Below are 13,669 nucleotides of genomic sequence, written 5' to 3'. Positions count from 1 at the left end.
GTTATTGTTAGTATTGTTGGCAAGGTCGGTGTGAGCACTGCAGGGTGCCTGATACCTGAAGAGCATCAGAAGGCAGGTTCATAGTTGCGCATATGTTCAGAAGATGATATGGGGAAAAGGCGAATGTGTGCACAGCAGTCAAGGTCACTTAGGCAAGAATTCTGCTTTTGTGTAGAGCTGTCACAGAAAGTAAGTGAAATGTAAGGATCATCTGCTTGACACAACAACTCTGTTCCAGAACCTAGCAAGCTGCATTCTGCCAACATGTGCAGATCAGTGTAATGGCAGCAGTCTTACTGAAATGAAACATCATAAATGAGTTCAATGCAGAACATAGGCAGCAACTTAATGCTTCATGCAGGTAGTGCTCCCCACGTGAAGCACATGGGAAAGGTTTTTGTTATACTGGTAGGTCAGATGTCAATATTTGGTTGTTTAAATACCCATTTCAAGCCTCGAAGTTTTTAAAGCCTTTTTGTGATTTTAAAGCAAAGTTTTCCATGGTCAGGTAAGTGAATTGTCACATCCATAACAAAATTGTTACATCCAAATAAAAAAATTATGTTCTGTAAAGAGCCATCCCTTCTTCAAATTGTTGCATATTATTGCTTCTGGTTTGTACATTTTAATTCACAGAAATTCTACAAAGTACGTTGTCTCTCAAAAAGGTGCGTCTTTTTATGCCCCATGCATAAGTCATGAATTTTTCCATCTTTTAGAATAGAAAACCTGAGCTTAAACTGATCTTTTTCTGATGTCTGGACTCATCAGGGGTTATTATTAACCATATTAACAGATGGTAAAGAAAACATATTTCAAGTTGACTGAAATGTCGCATCCATAACTCTGAATTGCCCAGGAGGCATAAATGCAAAACACAAAAAAATGTTTATGCTAGTATTTATTGAATTATATTTGTACCTATTCTTTGTGTTCACAATTATATATTTAACCAAGCTCACCACAATGTATTGTGGGATGGAAAATTCCAGTGTGTTTAAAAATACATGCAGTGCTAACCTAGAATTGGCCCACAATACCTACTACCAATATCTTAAAAGGATTAAAGCATAATTAACATATTTTTTGGAACAGGCTTTGTGTGAGCGTTCCCATGATGCCTTTAAATGCTGCCTTCATATACGTTATGGAACAAGACACAGCTAACATTATATCCCACATTACATGAGAGCAAAGCACAAGAAATCACCTGACTTTACATTTATGTGTAATTCTTATCCAAAGCGACTTACATAGAGTTTATGATACAATAGGTGCCAATACAAAGTTACTGGTTTCAACAAAAGCTAGACCACTACCTGTTGAGAGAAAGAGAGAGGGTTAGTGTTAGAGGGTTAGAGAGTTTTTTTTTTCATTTGTCTGTCAGGTATTCACAGAAAAGATGGGTTTTAAGTAGTTTTTTTAATGTTGTGAGAGATGTGGTTGACCGGACCGAGTTAGGAAGAATGTTCCACCAGGAAGGAGTTGTGAATGAGAATGAACGGGTAAGCGGTTTACTGCCCTTAGAGGCTGTGTCCACAGAGACGTTTTTTTCTGCGCTCAGCGCTGGTGCTATGCGTTTTTCCCACGATCAGTGCCGGCGTTCGACCGGGTGCCCAGAGTTGAAAAATGCTCAACTTTGGGCAGAACGCTGCGCCTGCAGCGGGTGTTTTCAGCCGCGTAAATGCGCCTCGGTGGACACAGCCCCTTAGGGGAAGGCAATACAAGACGCCGCTGGTATGCTGAACGCAGGGATCTTGATGGGTTGTAGGAGTGTAGGAGGGTGAAAAAATGCCGGTGCAGATCCAGTGATAGTCCTGTAGGCAAGCATTAGTGACTTGAATCTGATACGGGCTTCAACCGGTAGCCAGTGGAGAGAGATGAAAAGGGGTGTCACGTGAGCCCTTTTGGGCTGTTGGAAGACGAGGCGTGCTGCTGCTTTCTAAACCAGCTGGAGTGGTTTGGTAGCCTTTGGAGAAAGACCAGCAAGGAGAGCATTGAAGTAGTCCAACCTTGAGATTACCAGGGCCTGGACAAGGAGTTGTGCCGCATGCTCAGTGAGATAGGGTCTAATCTTTCTAATGTTGAATAAGGCATATCGGCATGACCGCGTTGTCTTTGCAATGTGATCATTGAAGGACAGCTGTTCATCAAATATGACTCCGAGGTTCCTGACTGTTTTGGAAGGAGTGATTGTGGTATTGCTAAGTTGGATGGTGAGATCGTGTTGTACCGTGGGGTGTGCCGGAAACACAAGTAGTTCCGTCTTGGCAGGGTTCAGCTGGAGGTGATGCTCTTTCATCCAAGCTGAGATGTCTTCTAGGCAGGCTGTAATGCCAGCTGCTACAGTGGTATCGTCTGGATGAAAGGAGATGTAGATCTGGGTGTCATCAGCGTAACAGTGATATGAGAAGCCGTGTGCCCGTATGATGGGTCCCAAGGATGTCGTGTAGATGGAAAAAAACAGCGGTCCAAGCACCGATCCCTGAGGGACCCCAGTGATCATGTGGTGAGCAGTGGATAGCGAGCCCCTCCATGACACCCTGAAGGATCTGCCGGAGAGGTAGGATATGAACCAGCGGAGAGGAGAGGCTGAGATTCCTAGAGATGACAGGGTTGCTAGCAGTATCTGGTGATTGACAGTGTCAAACGCTGCAGATAGGTCTAGCAGAATCAGGACTGAGGATTTTGATTCCACCTTGGCTAGCCGCAGTGCTTCTGCGACCGATAGCAGTGCAGTCTCAGTGGAGTGGTTTGTTTTGAAGCCAGACTACTTGTCATCCAGTAGTTTGTTCTGGGATAGGTAGGAAGACACCTGGTTGAAATCTGCCCTTTCAAGTGTTTTTGCAATAAGTGGGAGGAGAGAGACAGGTCTGTAACTGTCGGTAGTAGAGGGGTCTAATGTGGGTTTCTTAAGTAGGGGTGTGACCTGGGCCTGTTTGAATGTGGATGGAAAAGTTCCAGTGAGCAGGGAGGTGTTTGATGATGTGTGTGAGTGCAGGTGTGAGTGTGCTGGATATGGCCTGAAGGAGATGGGAGGGGATTGGGTTAAGGGGACAGGTGGTGGGGTGGCTGGAGAGAAGTCTGGTGACTTCAGTGTCAGTCAGTGGGGGTGAAAGAGGAGAGTTCAATGTTTGAAGTGAGGGTAGTGTGTACTGAGGTCTGAGGTGCTGAGATTTGTTTGCTGATGGATGATGTTTTTAGTGAAAAATACAGCCAAAAAGTCAAAGATAAAGTGGGCGGGGGAGGAGGGGGGCAAAGAAGAGAGTTAAATGTCTTGAAAAGCTGCCGAGTGTTAGGTGCATTGCTCACCTTGGTGGTATAGAAAGACGTTTTGGCTGTGGTAACACTAGCAGAGAAAGAGGAGAGTAGGTAGTCCCTTAGGTCAGCAGGTTTCTTGGTCTTGTGCCATTTCCTTTCAGCAGCTCTGAGTGTACTCCGTTTGTTCACGGAGGATGTCAGACAGCCAGGGGCAGGAGGGGGTGGCGCGAGCTGATCTGGAGGCCAGAGGACAAAGGTTATCTAGATAGGATGTAAGTGTTGAGCATAAGGTGTCGGTGGCAGTGTCAACATCTAGAGATGCAATGTTGGAGGGAAGAGAGGATGTCACTTTAGCAGAGAGGGTGCTAGGGGAGAGAGAGCGAAGGTTCCTTCTAAAATAAACGGGTGGTGGTGTGTTGGTGTAGTGCATGTAGGAAGGAGCATGTTGAAAGTGATGAAGAAGTGGTCAGAAATGTGAAGAGGTGTGACTTTAATGTTATCTGTGGAGAAGTTACGGGTGTAGATGAGATCAAGCTGGTTTCCTGATCTGTGAGTACAGGCTGTGGCGAGGCACGTGAGATCGAACGAGGCGGTGAGGGTGTGGAAGTCAGAAGCATAGGGTTTCTCCAGGTGGATGTTGAAGTCCCCAAAGACTACAAGAGGGCTGCCATCCTCCGGGAATGATGAGAGCAGCACATCTAACTCTTCAATGAAGTTGTGAAGAGGACCTGGGGGGGGGGGCGGTAAACTACAACAACATTGAGCTGAGTGGGAAAAGGGATATTAACAGCATGGTATTCAAATGAATAGTTGTTGCATAGGCAAGATAGTGTGGAATATTTCCAATTATTGTTGATAAGCAAACCTGTGCCTACTCCTCTTCCAGTTTGGCAGGGAGAATGAGAGGAGTAGTAGTTTGTGGAGAGAGCAGCGGGTGTGGCTGAGTCTTCAGGACGAATCCATGTGTCAGTAAGACCTAGAATGTGAATGTCAGACTGGCTGGCAAACGCATGGATGAAGTCAGTCTTGTTCACAGCTGACTGGCAATTCCAGAGACCCATAGAGAGAGACAGAGGTGTAGAAGGGAGATGTGTGAATGGGACGCACGTGTGAGTGAGCGCGTCATGCCTTGCGTCTTGGGTGAGAACACTGTCTGCGGTGGAGTACAGGAATAAACTGGAAACACATGATGTTAGTATACAATTAAATGAAAGCAAAGGAATGTTAAATATACTGATGTGCCTTGCCGGTGTCTTCGCTCTGAGGAGTCGCGCAGGTAGAGTCGCAGGTCTTTACTCTCGTCGGTCTTCACACAAGGAGGGCGGAACACGAGGGCTGGCGCACTGCTTAACTATGTGTTGAGATTAGCACGAACAGAATACAGCTGGAACACGCCTTCTCAATTAGCAAAACAAAGCCTGAATGACTTGAATGGATCATGGATCAAACAGCGATCAACTAGCTCTGTGCTTTTTAGAGCAAAATTATAATGTCTAGCCGTAACGAGCGGCTAACGGAAACTTCAGTACTTCAGTGACTTCAGTAACACAGTTACACAACCCAACAGAACAAAAACGTTAACACCTTAGCAATCAGTTAACGAATAATTAAATAAACAAGATCAAATAATCTTAACTAACAACAGGGAACAGTCCAGTTCGACAGTTAAGACAAGGTAACAGGGTAAATAGCAGACTTACGCACTACCGCAGACTTCTGATGACCGATGACTAACTATTCATTTGAATACCATGCTGTAAAAATTTGCTTTTAGCACTCGAAAGAGTACGCTTTTTTAACACTGGGGACTTGAACACCAACTGAATTAGTTGAATGTTAGGTGAATATTAACTTATCAAATCGTAGTGCAGTAATGTCAGGGTGTGACTTTTTTGTTTGCCTAAAGGCTCTCTCTCCCCAGTCTTTGTGTCAGACTGCTCTTAAAGGCAATTTATTACCTCTGTTGGCCTCTATTCCATTGTCACATAATTAATGCGGGTGAGATGGAAGTCTGTCTGTATGGCCGGTGTAAAGTTATAGCACTATAACTTGCAGATCTTAGACAGAATGGGAGGAGTTCAGACAGAATCACAGTGACCAGAGGCAACTGCCAGTTGTGGTCATACTGTCACGTACTCTCAGAGTGGCAGCAGCGTTATTATTTGACCTCTGTGTGGATTCGACACAGTTTCTCTGCATAGAGAGATTTATGAATGCACCACAAATGCCTGATGGGGGTTTAATACTAATTAATGTAACTCCGTAGAGGGCATTGTTACGTGTTTGGTCTTGGTTGTTCTAAAAGCTGTATCTTCCAGCACTGCGGTAATAAATATATACAGTAGTAGTGAGGTTGCGAATTGCAACCAGCGACTCACTCCACTGCTCGCCCCTCCCTTTCGAAGCACTACGGCGGCTGACACAGGACAATGACATTGTCACGTTTTTGCTTCTTTGCCGAAGGAGATAACATATTTACCCAACATGCTCTGTAGAGCAGTTTGTCCGTTTAGGGTTACTGTAGAAACAACATGGCGAATTCTATGCAAGGTGACCCGCAGTGTATGTAGATAGAAATACCTCATTCTAAAGTTATAAAAACGTAATTATGTAAGGTCTTTCTTTATACACATCTGAAGACATAGTTATGTATATTACATTGCACTTCTGTCAATAGGTCCTATAAAAAATTACACACTTTAACTGAAAATAACTTGCACTGGCACATTGTAAAACTGACATACTGTATCTTGTTAGTGCCACTGTTTTGTCTCAAGATGCACACCTGTAATGTTTTTGTAGGGCATGTTTGTAAACACTACTTAAATGTCCTAATTTACCTAAGGCCTGGTCCTGGCTTAATGTAATCCCTGATGGGGACATTGCCCTTTATATGTGTTGAGCTTTAGTTTTAATTCATTGCAACTTTAAAGGAATAAGTAACTCAAAATAGGTAAGTTGGTTCTCACATTTGTGATGAAATATCCCAGGACAAGTCACAAGATGTGCAAGAACCAGTGAGATTCAATGAGACTGCATGCTGTTCACTAAAGATAATTTTGGCATTGTCAAGCAGCTGTGAAAAATGCATCATACTATAACACGTAAATTCTACACCATCAGGTTAGTTGGTCAGGATTGTGTTTTTTAACATTTGGGACCTGTACTGAAGTCTTGACAAACCAAAAAGCCTGGATCAGGCTTTGATTCCGTTTATTTAGTTGGTCACATCAGTGAATCTGAGTGGGGAAAACAGCACCTAAACAAACACGAGCTTACTCAAAATTTTATGCCAAACAAAAGCTGCAGCGTGAAAGCAACCATATATTGAGCTGGCACAACCACACTTGTTTTTTCCATTCTCTGTTCCCCTTCTCCATTTATATTTTTAGAGGCTTATTGTATTCTTTCTTTTATTTCTCTCTCTCCTCTCTAGAGTTGGCTTTGTCTCTGCTCTAGGAATCCTTCCAGACAGAGCGACGTGCTCTAAAAGGATCTCCTCCGTACGCTTTACACCCAGCGTTCAGTGTAAAAACCATCAGCGAGCCCCTTGTAACACGCCCAAGTGCTTCGCTGCTCCCTGGCAATCATGCACTCTAAAAATAAAAGGCCTATGATAATAAGAAAAATCATATTTGAGCGCTGAAATCAGAGGAACGGCTTCAGGAAAGGTGACTGGGCCCTCAGGGAAAAGATGCATTGTTACTGCTTACAGTTTCTGAGAAAATGAACTCATTTGTCTCTTGCACCCTCACTTTTATGTAGTCTGGAAACGGGGCCTGTCTGGCATAACCGATCCGCCTACAGGGCTGATATGTGCACTGATCGCTGTTCAAACAAGTGTTCTGGCAGCTTGATGGTAATTGAAATGCACAATGGACGGGCCCCATCCTTCAAGTGGTCGAGCAGAAAGACCCGACAAGGCTCATCTATTGCTCTTTGTTCTCTGTACAATGTGCTTTTTCGATTGATGGGAAGGAGGAGATGATCGGGAATTGACATGAATACAGCTAGCTATCCATAAAGACAGATCCAATTAATCAATTAGACGTACCTCACTTTATAATGCCTCAGGGCGATGTCATCGTCCATCGCGATGTTTCACTGTAGACATCATCCGATGCCAATTAGATAGACATCGCCCAACCTTAGTATGGACACAAAACCACAGAGACATTTCTCAAAATATCTCATGTCTCATGCAGGTTTTAAATGACATGATTAATGATTTTGGGGGTGAACTATCCTTTTAAGACACACATTTTCATTATAAAGGTCCACAGGGTGATATTGTGATTTGAATAGCGACAGATGCGCACAGTGTCAAGAACTGGTTTGATAGTTTTTTTTATAGGCTGGTAAAAAGCCCAGCTCAATTTAACAGGCGGCTTAAGTTCCCTCTGTGTTAGACAGACTGTGCTCTCAACGCTTCACAAGGCCTCCACTTAGTCAAAACAACTGTTAATTGACAGTCAGAACGACCCTGAACAGGCCATGAATAAAACATGAGAGCGATTGAAAGTTACAGATGATCAAGTGGAAGTTTAGAGGGAAGGAAGAGAGATTCATGGACTTTGCAGCTCTTTGAGATCATTTAGTGGAAACGTTGGACTGATCAAGATATCAGAAGCATTAAAATGAGGCAAGAGTCTGCGATTGTAAATGTGCTTGGAGACGTGGTCTGAAAACTTACGATGAGGGGATTGAGCGTTGGGGGCCTGTAGTTAATTCCTCTACCGTAAATGTGTTTAACAATCAGCCTAATCAGCGGTCAGCCTTAGGAAAGCTGCAGGAAAGATTGCATTGTGGTAAATCCTAATCTTTTGTGTGCACAGCGTGTCATGGAAAGATTGGAAGTCGAGAACAAAATGAAATTATTGACGTCTTTTCGTTGGCTGAGTTCCCTACTGGGTTTTTTCTATCTAGGCTGAGAGCAGAGGAAAATAATGAAGGATGGCAGTCTATAGCAACACTTCAAGTCCCATGAATCAAAATGGACCCTATTTACTTTTTTTTTTTAGCTCACTAGTTTTGTTGTAAAACCAATTCATTCATGCAAGTTAAAATTGTCTTTGTAACTTTTAGTCATTTGAAAATGTGCTTCCTCTCTAGAGTGGCAATTCTTCTCTGATTACGTCAGTTTTTGACGGCTTGTGCAGAACATCCATTAAGCTTCGATAGCAACTTCGGCTTACTGCATCCGTGTTGTTCATTGAACACAGGATCTTTTTAGCAAAGTTATTTGGCATTATCAATATGAAATTGACAAAGATTAACTCTCGAGTTCTTGTCCTATTTTATTAGATTTTCTAAACTATAGCGAATAAGCTGTGATAATGTGAGAAATGTTAAAGGTATCTGAATAAATTTTGGTTTGTGTATATTTAAGAAAAATCTAAAATATTAAAACAAATCAATGTTTATATATAATTTAAATAAGTAGCTATAGTATGTGTCTGTGAATTATATATTTATATTGTCACATATTACTCACAAATGTGCAGCCAAATATATAATGTCAATTGAACTTTCTAAATAGATAAAATGTGAAATTCACTATATGTGTGCAATTAATCACTGTTAATCACACGAAAAGGGTGCGATTAATCGCAATTAAATTTTTTATCTATTGACAGCCCTAGTTAAAACGAACAAGTTTCTTCTTAGCAACAGCCTGCTACAGCGCCTCTGATTAACAACTTCAAAGGCGATTTTGTGAGTGTTTTGCACCCTCAGTTTACAGAGTTTTAAATAGTTGAATCTTGGCCAAATATTGTCCTAACCTAACACACCATACATCAATAGCCATGTTTCCATCCAAAGATGCAAATTAAATTTATGCGCAAAACTGGAATATTTAAAGCATTTGCGAATAAAGCACCGTTTCCATCCAATGAGTCATAGAGAACAAAATCGTCACTTCCTGATAAACTGGCGCCAAATTTCAAAAAGAAAAATGGAAGTTCCTGCGTTTAGGAGAAGCCACTGTGGGCCTTTTGTCGTATATGATAAATTACTCGCGTCTCAGAGCCATGTACTTTTGCTTAAGGCTCTTCCATTTATTTCGCAAAGTAGTCCACGGTTTGTCAAATCCTTTTTGAATCATCTCCGCTTGCACTTCTTGGAAGATTTGCATGTTCCACTGATGTTTTCCATCAAGAATGGTCGTTACTTCTTTGTCATGTATGACATTTAAAAATGTTCGGTCCTCTTCGTCCACCCAAACATACCTGTCACTTTCCGCCATTTTTGTTATCACGTGATCTGTTGGCGCAAAATCAAATGACTTTTTTGAAACGCATGCTGTAATTTATTCGGTAAATGCTTTTCCATCGTAGTCTATGCACATTTTTTCTTATCAGATAAAACGTTTATCCTACTCATTTTCAAAATTTATGCGCATCTTGGCGTTTCCATCCAAGGTTTTTTTATGCGATAGTCCAAAATGCGCATAAAAATAGGTGGATGGAAACGTAGCTAATGCCAGTCAGCTTTCAGATTATGTAAAAATCTCAATTTTGAAAAATCACTTTTGATATACTGTATTTATCGTTTCACCCCTACAACATCAGGTTGCGTGATGCAGATGTGTTCTTGCATTCTCTGCATTTTGACCTTATATTTTCAATTTATGTTTGCATCTGGGGACGCAAGTTTCTTCAGTATGTACAGTAACGTTAACTTCTCACATCCTATGTGAATGATTCCTACACAAAGCAGCTGTCTATGTAGGCGCACGCAAACTCTGTACACTTGTTGTGAGTACTTACTCACTCTGCTGTGGTAATATTTGAAGACATGTCTAAATGTGGAGTGGCTCAAAGCTGAATCTCTGCCAGTGGTTTAATGGAAGAGAGTAAGAGAGGCAGCTCGGAGAGAGGTCGCCTCGAGACACATCTTGAAACAAAGACACACATACAGACGCAGACACACTGTGTCCATTCATCTTTCCCTAGTGGGGGAAAAAAGAGAAGCGCATGCACAGAGTGAAGATACATCGACAGAGTGCTGCTGGCCAGTGACCTGAAAGGAGAATGACAGTGCAGCAGACAGGGTCACGGCCACAGCGGGGGCTTCTGGGTAGCAGCATCTCGGCTGCGAATGCTTTATATCTGACATCAAAGATGTTGTGCATTATAAAGCTCTGATGCGTTGTTATCGGAGCAAACAGCTTCATTTGGGCTTTCATGTTGGTAGTTACATCAATCGGTAGTTCTTTTCGGGCCTCTTTAAAGATGATATCACAAAGATATTATTACTACATCTAATGCAGATATTAATTAGCTGGAACCAAAGCATTTCGTATGGCCAAGGCTTACGTCCTCTCCTTTCTTTACCTCTAGATGATGAAACACGCATGGGACAGCTACAGGCAATACGGCTGGGGCCACAATGAAGTCAAACCCATTGCCAAGAAAGGACATTCCACCAATATCTTCGGTAAGTAAAGAGCAAATATGCATGTTGGTGTCTCATTTACATGTAAATACATGCTCTCGCTGGATTATTCTGCCAAGGACGGTGAGGACAGACTCGCATGACAATATTCATCCACTTCTGTTTGCTCTTGAACGTTGAGATGTGCTCATGCACAATTTGGCACCTGTAATAATTTCAGTGATGTTTGTGTGTGGTGTGTAATGGTGTGGCTCAACCCAATTGTTGTGTGTGTGTGACAAGGTTCAGATTGCAGCTTTGCTGTTCTTATTGTTCAGGTGTACATTTTCGACCATAAATGTTGTTTCTCACAAGCTGGCCAAGATGTTGGATGAGGCACAGGTTTAATTCATTCTCCCTTTAAGAACCCAGAAGAACAAAGGGATGAGGAGAGAGAGGGTGGAAGAATAAGGGAGAATAAGAAAGACTGCATGCTGCAGTGCGGTGTGCTGAAGTGTCTTTCACATTTCACTTTCATATTTAATAAGCCTCTTTCTGTCTCTACCTCAAACTCCATGTGGAATGAAGCGTCTCCTCAGCCACGCCTGCATTGATCTGTGTGTGTATGTGTGTTTGAGAGAGAGAAACTGGTGGGGAATGGAGATGCTGCTGCATGACTCCTCAGATATGCTTTGCCGTGTTCTTCAGAGGCTTTTCTTTGAGATACCCTCTTAAAACTCGTCCTCCATCCCACCCAGCTGTTGGCAGAACACTGTGCTGCCGTCTGTTCTGGAGAGTGTAGAAGACATTTGACCGGTTTTCAAAGACGCTTGAACTTTTTTTTGGGGGGGGCATTTTTGCCTTTATTTGTACAGTAACAGTAAGAGGACAGGAAACAAAGTGGGAGATAGAGGGGGTGGGATCGGGAAAGGACCATGAGGCGGAGTCGAACTTGGGTCGCCCGCAGCGCAACAACGCCATATTAGGGTTGTCACGGTACCATAAACATGTCTTACGATACTATACCAGCTGAAGTATCTCGATACCAAGTAGTATCACGGTGCTGTGCCATATAATTCAAATCTATACAAAAAACACAGATTTAGATTAAACATTTTGTATTTACTATAGTAAACTAACTGTATTATACTTTGCACTAGAATATGTTGTTGTATTAACGGTAGTAATTGGATCAATTGTAGCAAATACATTTACATTTAGTCATTTGTAAATACTATAAATACTGTAGTATACTTAAGTATTTACTATGATAAGACTCAAAAACACTAGTATCTATGAGTTTTAGTAGTTTACTGTAGTAAATACTAAAGTACACTAGATCATTTTTCACTTAGGAACTAATTCATATGTTGGACAAATTTAATTGATACAGCAGTCTTTATAAAGGGAAATATTAGGCTTACTTTAAATGCAGAACTAAAGCGGCCAGTAGGTGGCGTCAATTTTCCACTGAGTTAGTGAATCATTTAACCAACTCGTTCAAATTGCCAATTTGAATCATTAACTTGTCCGAGACATTCAAAACACACATTCATTTCGGAGATAAACACCGCAAAAAGGCAGATGTAAGTGTTCAAATAAATATTAATGCGCATATGCAACATTAACTACGGTACTACGATACTACAGTTTCAAAAATAGAGAGGCATCGCGGGTATTTTGAAGCTTTAGCATCGCGATGCTACCGTAGCATCGGTACACCGTGCAACCCTATGCCATATGTCAGAGCACTAACCACAAGGCTATCAGCTCCGACTGCTTGATAAACTTTTGTTTGCGTTGTGTGAATTGTTTGCGTTGCTGGCTGAGCATAAATGTGGGGAATTTTACATTTCCGAGCTAATGCTGTTTGTCAAATTGATCTTCTAAATGAACTTTAATGGCACTGCACTGTTTCTGCATTACTAGAATCACAAACCTCCTCCCATCGGAGATTGGTTGGACAAACAAGTATGTGTCTGCATATTACAATGATGTAAAAATATATTTCCAACACCAAACAAATTACACACGTCACCTTTAAACTGATGAGATCTTTCATATTTCCCCCCATGTATAAATTGAATGGTGTTGACAAAAGCTTATTGACATGAATACCTGAATGAAGTTTAAGATGTGAGATTACAGTTTCAGGTTAATTGTTGTCACTTTGTTTGATTATTTCCCCTGAGTCATCAGAATAGGAGAAGCTTTTGCGTTATGAAATTGAAGCCCGGTTTGTTTATGTTGGCTAGCATGATGCCTAAACTATTTATAGAGCCATTATTAATGGACAAGCTCATGTTGCTGACAGTCTGTTGACTGTTGGGGTTCACTAGTTGTGCCATAACTGACTATTCGGTTGCTACGATCAGTTAGTGATTCTATCTAAATATCTTTTTTATGATTATCTATTAGCTTTCGTTTTTGTGGAGGTTATTTAGAAGGGATTGCTTTAGAGACAGGGATGATACTTTTCTTAGTGTTCTTGTGAGATTTGGACTTAAGTAAAAAGGTCAAATTAAAATAGTAATTAGTAAAATATGTTAAAGGTCCAGTGTGTTATTTCTGTTGACAGAAATGCTATATAATATACACCTTCAGAGGTGTATAAAGACCTTACATAATGAAGCGTTATGATTTTATTACCGTACCTTACATATTCTATCTACATACACTGCGGGTCCCCTTGCATGGAATTCGCCATGTTGTTATGTTTCTACAGTACCCCTAAACGGACAAACTGCTCTACATAGCGCATTTCGTAAATATGTCATCTTCAGCAAAGAAACGAAAACGTGATGACATCTTATGTCACACAAAATGCGAAGCATTGCGTTCCTCTCTCTTTATTACTCGCAAGAATAGTTTGTTATTTTCGCACAAAGGGGAGTGTCTTCACGCGTCCGGACATGTCAAACATTAGGTGTCAATGAGCTCTTTTTTCAACTTTTTCTATTTTCCAACTTGAGCGGAAGACTCGATTGACACTAGTGTTGTCACGGTACCAACATTTCAGTAGTCGGTACCA

The 13,669-nt window shown here is 41.6% G+C and overlaps 1 protein-coding gene across 1 annotated transcript in view; it reads left to right on the top strand.

The window, feature by feature from the left end:
- The window catches only part of man1a2 (mannosidase, alpha, class 1A, member 2), a 106,868-nt gene that overhangs the window by 42,875 nt on the left and 50,324 nt on the right, over positions 1 to 13,669 (top strand). The window contains exon 4 of the mRNA XM_057335510.1: positions 10,605 to 10,701. Within this exon, the coding sequence (XP_057191493.1) occupies positions 10,605 to 10,701 (97 nt within the window). The remainder of the gene's footprint in view (positions 1 to 10,604; positions 10,702 to 13,669) is intronic.

The sequence above is a fragment of the Triplophysa rosa genome, linkage group LG6 (genome assembly GCF_024868665.1).
Source record: "Triplophysa rosa linkage group LG6, Trosa_1v2, whole genome shotgun sequence".
Classification (NCBI taxonomy): Eukaryota; Metazoa; Chordata; class Actinopteri; order Cypriniformes; family Nemacheilidae; genus Triplophysa; species Triplophysa rosa.
This window is presented reverse-complemented; position numbering and strand designations above follow the sequence as displayed.